Raw genomic sequence first — 7,342 nt, 5'->3', positions numbered from 1 at the left:
TCCAACTCCTGGGCTCAAGCGAGTCTCCTGCCTCCGCCTCCCAAGTAGCTGGGACCACAGGCGCCCGCCACAATGTCCGGCTATTTTTTGGTTGCAGCCGTCATTGTTGTTTGGTGGGTCCGGGCTGGATTCGAACCTGCCACCCTAGGTGTATGTGGCTGGCGCCTAGCCACTTGAGCCACAGGCACTGAGCCAAGTTTCAGTCCTTTAATGATGAGCTTGGTCTTTCTGGCTTGGCCAGCCGTTTTCTTGAAACTGTCTAAGAATCCACCGTGAATTGCTGCATTAGCATAAATTCAGGTGTGGTGCATAGGAAGTCATAGTGAATAAATAATAAACACTCCTTACTGGAGTATTTCCAAGGGTTTTTTGACACCAGTGCACCAAGAATTGGGGACAGAGACTGGATATATTCTTTATTTTATTTATTTATTTATTTTATTGAAACAGACTCTCACTATGTTGCCCTTGGTAGAATGTTGTGGTGTCACAGCTCACAGCAACCTTCAACTCTTGGGCTTAAGCAATTCTCTTGCCTCAGCCTCCCAAGCAGCTGGGACTACAGGCGCCTGCCACAATGGCTGGCGGTTATTTTTTGTTATAGTTGTCATTGTTGTTGAGCAGGCTTGGGCTCAGTGTATGTGGCTGGTGTCCTAACCACAGAGCTATGGGCCCTGAGGCTGGATATATTCTTTTTATATCTTCACATATAAAGGACATTTAGGGGTAATTCATGTTAAGTAGAAGTTTAACAAAATATTTGATGGATTCAACGTTTTAGATTCTTTCTTTGATAGAATCCATTTTTAGTGGTACTTTATAGTTTATTGCTAAAGAAGACAATAGCTGGTTATTGTTAGGATTGAGTAGATGGTCAGGATAGTGACCAAGTGGTGTGTTATACTGGTCATTGTAAGGGTGTTTCCCTTGCAGCTAGAAAGTGATCTTTGGTTCTTCCTACATTCCTCTCTCCTCCCCTCACTCCCCTCTCCCAGGGCAGGGTGCAGTGTTGTCATAGCTTACAGCAACCTCAAACTCCTGGTTCAAGTGATCTTCCTGTCTCATCCTCCTGAGTAGCTGGGACAGTCGGCTGTGCTACCATGCTCATCTAATTTTTTTTACTGTTAGTAGAAAGAGAGTCTCACTCTTGCTCAAGCTGATCTCAAACTTCTGAGCTCAAGGGATCTCCCTGCCTTGGCCTGGCAGCATAATATGATTACCAGTGTGAGCCACCAGGTTCAACCAGGAACAGTCTTTTGGTGTTACTTTGGCATTCTATGAGGGTCATTTTTCATATGAATCAGATACCTGAGTGTTAATACTTACTGCTTTCCTGAAGTTAGGATTTGCAAATCACATCTGTTGGTGTCCTGTCTCTCCAAATGTAAGGTACTGAACCTGGAGTTGCTACCTTACTCGCATTCCCTTTGGTCCTTCGGAAGTGTTGCTGATGAATTTTCCATTCCTACCCATTGTGTCCTGAGAGTGATGCTCTGTGATTAATAAATTCTATTTAAAAATAGCTGCCATTTATTTTGGTTATTTTAATAGGCTCTGGACTGTTTCACAGCAATGCTTTCTGAGCATACAAGCAAACTGAGAATGGCAGAAGTTATTGGAAGCAAATTGAACATTTCTAAGAAAAAGGTATGTGGTGCTATTTTTGTTTACCTGTTGAAAGAAAGCTCGTTAGTGTCTAATCTGACCTGGAATACCTTTTGCAGTTTAACTCCTCTGAAAGTTAGCAGTTTATTGATGTGTATCGTGAGCATAAAATTTCCAACATCTGTGACCTTTCTCATGTCTTTTTAGCATACACTTACCCAGTGGTTTTTTTTTTTTGCAGTTTTTGGTGGGGCTGGGTTTGAACCTGCCACCTCCAGCATATGGGGCCGGCACCCTACTCCTTTGAGCCACAGGCGCGGCCCCAATTACCCAGTGTTTTATTGAACATTTTGTTCAGCACTATAACTATGTCCTAATAACATCTTTGTTCATACAGTTCAGTGCATAGGTTTTTTTTCCATCGTTTTATTATTTATTTTTTTTGAGACAGAGTCTCACTATATTGTCCTTGGTAGAGTGCTGTGGCCTCACACAGCAACCTCAAACTCCTGGGTTCAAGCTATTCTTTTGCCTCAGCCTCCCAAGTAGCTGGTACTATAGGCGCCTGCCTCAATGCCCGGTATTTTTTTTGTTGTTGTTGTTGTTGTTGCAGTTGCCATTGTTTCTTTTGCCTCCGCCTCCGAAGTAGCTGGGACTAGCTAGAGGTGCCCACCACAACACCTAGCTCTTTTTTTGTTGTAGTTGTTGTTGTTTTAGCAGGCCTGGGCTGGGTTCGATCCCGCCAGCACCCTAACCACTGAGCTACGGATGCCCACCCAGTTCCATCTTTTTATTATCTTCCATCAGAAAAGTTGAAAAGAATAGCTATGTACTTAGGTTCATTGCTGATGTTAACACTTTGTCATTATTTTATATGAAAATACACATTTGTGGAGGAAGAGAGCAGTGGTGGTGGTGGCTGGTGAAATGTCTGGGGCTTATCTCGGGGCAGTTATCTGGCATTCCCAAAACAATGATGACTAAAAATCCTTATATTGGGAATTGTAATACTAATGATTTTTCTTGGACTCCTGAAGTGGGATGGTTTTAGATGGGGTAAGAGAGTACTGTAATGAAAGGAGCTTAAACAATGAAATGTGGAAATGAGAAGCTATAGTAGGTGAGAGGAGTGAAACCACTGTGATTGGCTTTGACTGATCAGTGTTCATCTTCTTTGGTTGGGGAGGGGCTCAACTTCTGTCCCCAAACTGAAGTAAATCTGGGTTTCTTTGGGTTAGTACTGGGGACAAAAAAAGTAGTGGCTATTGGAAATCTAAAGACGAGGAAAGCTTGGTAGGCTGACCCCATCTCTAAAGATAGCCAGGCATCATGGCAGGCCCCTTAGTCCCAGCTACTCAGAAGGCTGAGGGAAGTCAATAGCTTGAGCCAAAGAGTCTGAGGTTGCTGTGAGCTATAATGGCACAGCACTCTACCCAGGGTGACAAAATGACATTCTGTCTCCAAAAAATAAGAGGAAAGCTTAGCTGGAGAAAGACTGCTCTGATTTCTTCTTGATTTTTAGATGTAGAGCATACTTATGACTATTGGAATATGTTTACATGTTCACTTTAGATATAGGCAGAGGCTTATTTGAATGTGTAAAAAGTTACAATGTCAGGGAATTGTGGTCAATATTTTCAGAAACATAGTGTTAGAAATTTGGTAAGTGGAAAAAATTCCTTGATTAACTTGCCTGTCCTTTAATGTTTATTTTTTATTTTTTGAGACAGACTCTAACTCTTTTGCTCTTTGTAGAGTACTATGTCATCATAGCTCACAGCAACCTCAAATTCCTGGGCTCAGGTGATCCTCTTGCCTCAGCTTCCCAAGTAGCTGGGACTGTTGGCACCTGCCACAACACCCTACTATTATTTTAGAGGTGAGGTCTCACTCTTGCTCAGGCTGGTCTCGAACTTCTAAGCTCAGGTGATCCAACTGCCTTGGCCTCCCAGAGTGGTAGGATTACAGGCGTCAGCCACTGTGCTTGGCCTAACTTATCTTAGAAAAAAAATTTTTTTTTTTGAGACAGAGCCTCAAGCTGTTCCCCTGGGTAGAGTGCTGTGACATCACAGCTCACAGCAACCTCCAACTCCTGGGCTCAAGTGAGTCTCCTGCCTCAGCCTCCCAAGTAGCTGGGACCACAGGCGCCTGCCACAACGTCCAGCTATTTTTTGGTTGCAGCCGTCGTTGTTTGGTGGGCCCAGGCTGGATTCGAACCCGCCACCTTAGGTGTATGTGGCTATAGCCTTAGCCACTTGAGCCACAGGCACCGAGCTGCTTATCTTAGAAATTGAGAGCCATTCTTAGCAGAGGATTAAGTAGAAGGGCACAATAAGTCTCCTTAGATGAGAATATGTTCGAAGAGTATGCTTATGTTTGCTCAAGTAAAATCTTTCCCTTCTACAGACTGAGTTCTTCTGTCAACTTTATAAACCAGGAATTGTGATCAATGAACTAGATGTGCAAGTGGGTCGAGTGCGGCTTTTACGGAAGCAGAGTGAGGCTGTTCACATACAGAAGTAAGTGAGATTCTGAGCTAGTCGGTGACAGGGGCTGCTAGGAGCATGAGAGAAGGCCTCGTCCCCCACCGTATCTCTGCACAAAACACATATCCATGCTGTGATCTCCCACTGCGCTGCGCGGAGGGGGGGAGCACTGTTTTCCCAAAGTTCGTTCTGTGAAACTACATGTCCACAGGTGGAGGCGGCCATGAGGGTCTTTGGGGTGAATCCTGGATTTCACCTAACTGCATTTGGTTAAGGAATGCAGGATCTCACCTGAGTCTGTAAACTTCTTGAAGGCTGGGGTTGTGCGACTCTGAGATCGAGGCCTTGTTTGTTGCATCCTGCCTGGGCCGACTTTGTGCTGAGCTTTCTCACGCAGTGGCTGTAATACTCCTGAAAACTGGTATTTCTGTGTTTTAGGGCTGCCATAACAAATTACTATTAACTTGGTGGCTTTAAATGATAGATGCTATTCCTTCCAGTTTGGGAGGCTAGAGATGCTTCTCCTTCTGAAGGGTCTAGAGGAGGAGACTGTTGCCTCTTCCTGGTTGGCGCCTAGAAGTCCTTGGTTTTCCTTGGCTTGTACCTATACCACTCCAGTCCATCTGTGTTTGTCATGGCCTTCCTCCTTGAGTGTGTTTCTTTGTCTCCAAATTTCCCTCTTATTTATCTTTCTTTGGGGGGCAGAGTCTCACTGTGTTGCCCTCAGTAGAGTACTGTGGCATCATAGCTCAGAGCAACCTCAAAATCTTGGACCTAAGTGATTCTCTTGCCTCAGCCTCCCAAGGAGCTGGGACTATAGGCACCTGCCACAAGGCCTGGCTATTTTTTTTTGTTTATGGTTGTCGTCATTTAGCAGGCCTGGTGTACGTGGCCAGTGCCGTAACTACTGAGCTACAGGTGATGAGCCAACTTTTCTATTTTTCGTAGAGACAGGGACTCATTCTGGCTCAGGCTCATCTCGAATTCCTGATCTCAATTGATCCTCCTGCATTGGGCTCCCAGGAGTGCTTAGATTATAGGCGTGAACCATTCCTGACCCCAAATCTCCCGCTTCATAGGACACTAGGAATTGCATTGGATGCCTACATAGTTTTAATTTATTTTTACTTGATTAAATCTACAGGCCCTATTTTGTAATAAGGTCACATTCACAGGTTCTGGGTGGACATGAATTTTGGGGGAAAGACTATCCAACCCATGACAGCTAGTTAGAATGACTGTCCACACCTTGTCAGTGGGGAAATCTGAGACTAAGGCAGGTAATGTACTCAAGATGTCTTCCTAAGTTTTATAGTACAAGGTATGTCTCTCTCAGTCATGTTTTAGATCTGTGGAGCCCAGCATAGTAAGTACCAGGTATATATGGAGAGCTACTGAATTCTGGCATTTCTGTGTTGTGAGACTGTATAGCATGAAGACCATTACTTTGAGCTGTTTTCTTATTTCTGTTTGTTAAATCCAGAAAATCTGATTCCTTAGAGCAACACTAAGAGAAGCTGGCAGCCCGGTTTTTATGCTCGTTTTTATCATTGCCAGGGAGAAGTTCACTTTTGCTGCTACACGGCCATCCTCTGTTCTCATTGAACAGCTTGCAGTGTGCGTCAGCAAAGGGGAGCCCGTGTTGCTTGTGGGGGAGACAGGGACTGGCAAAACCTCCACTGTTCAGTACTTGGCTCACATCACAGGTAAATCACCTTGTGGGAAATTACTCTGTCCCCAGACACTTTACACTGAATACTTTTTTTGGAGTCTCAAGCTGTTGCCCTGGGTAGAGTGTCATGGCGTCATACCTCACAGCAACCTCCAACTCTTGGGCTTATGGGATCCTCTTGCCTCGGTTTTTCTATTTTTAGTAGAGACGGGGTCTTGCTTTTGCTCAGGCTGGTCTTGAACTCGTGAGCTCAAGCAATCCACCTGCCTGAGTGTCCCAGAATGCTGGGATTACAGGTGTGAGCCACTGTGCCCAGTCATACGCTGAGTAGTTAAAAAAAAATTTCCATTCCTCGGCGCCTGTAGTTCAGGCAGCTAAGGTGCCAGCCACATACACCAGAGCTGGCCGGTTCAAATCCAGCACGGGCCCGCCAAACAACAATGACGGCTGCAACCAAAAAATAGCCAGGCATTGTGGCGGGTGCCTGTAGTCCCAGCTATTTGGGAGGCTGAGGCAAGAGAATTGCCTAAACCCAGGAGTTGGAGGTTGCTGTGAGCTGTGGTGCCATGGCACTCTCTGTAGTTTAAAAAGTGCCACCATACCACATGTAATCTGTTTCTCTGGGAATAACCACTTATATAGATTGTCAACTTTGTTCATTGCTTCTTTTTTTTTTTTTTAATTAAATCATAAAGAGGTAGATCATGTATATATTAATCCATTAATGGGGTATAGTGTGCTGATTTAATACACAATTTGGGATGCTTACACTGTACTGGTTAATGTATCCTTCACCTCATTTACTTAATTACTGTGTTAAGACATTTATACTCTATACTTAATAGATCTGACATGTACCCATTTCTTTTATCACTTTCTTTTTTGACACAGAGTCTCACCTTCTTGCCCCTGACAGAGTGCTGTGGAGTCACAGCTCACAGCAATCTCAAACTCTTTGGGCTCAAGCAATCCTCTTGCCTCAGCCTCCCATGTAGCTGGGGCTATAGGTGCCCACCACAAGTTTTAGAGATTGGGGTCTTGTACTTGCTCAGGCTGGTCTCAACTTGTTAACTCAAGACATTCCAGAGTACTAGCATTACACATCTTCTTTTTTTTAAGTGCCGAGGTGTTATAGCTCACAGCAACCTCAAACTCTTGGCCTCAAGCGATTCTCTTGCCTCAGACTCCCAAGTAGCTGGGACTATAGGCACCTGCCACAACACCCGGCTATTTCTTTTCTTCTCTCTTTTTTTTTTAATTGTAGACCTGGGCCAGGCACGAACCTACCAGCCCCGGTGTGTGTGGCTGGTGCCGTAATTGCTGATCCACAGGTGCCTAGCCACATCTTTTTTGCCAGAGTGCCATGGACTCAGGCTAGCTCACAGCAACTGCTAAACTCCTGCCTCAGCCTACTAAGTGACTGGGACTATAAGTATGGGCTACCATACCCAGCTAATTTTTTTATTTTATTTTATTTTATTTATTTATTTATTTATTTTTTGAGACAGAGCCTCAAGCTGTCCCCCTGGGCAGAGTGCCCTGGCATTACAGCTCACAGCAACCTCCAACTCCTGGGCTC

At 44.6% G+C, this 7,342-nt stretch overlaps 1 protein-coding gene across 1 annotated transcript in view; it reads left to right on the top strand.

Moving 5' to 3' along the window:
• MDN1 (midasin AAA ATPase 1) overlaps window positions 1-7,342 on the top strand; it is a 181,737-nt gene that overhangs the window by 44,503 nt on the left and 129,892 nt on the right. The window contains exons 12-14 of the mRNA XM_012809944.2: window positions 1,552-1,647; window positions 4,012-4,124; window positions 5,649-5,797. Coding sequence (XP_012665398.1) covers window positions 1,552-1,647; window positions 4,012-4,124; window positions 5,649-5,797 — 358 coding nt within the window. The remainder of the gene's footprint in view (window positions 1-1,551; window positions 1,648-4,011; window positions 4,125-5,648; window positions 5,798-7,342) is intronic.

This window comes from Otolemur garnettii, unplaced genomic scaffold (genome assembly GCF_000181295.1).
Source record: "Otolemur garnettii isolate 467f Iridium unplaced genomic scaffold, OtoGar3 scaffold00118, whole genome shotgun sequence".
Taxonomy (NCBI): Eukaryota; Metazoa; Chordata; class Mammalia; order Primates; family Galagidae; genus Otolemur; species Otolemur garnettii.
The sequence above is the reverse complement of the archived record's forward strand: the minus strand, read 5'-3'. Positions and strand labels throughout refer to the sequence as shown.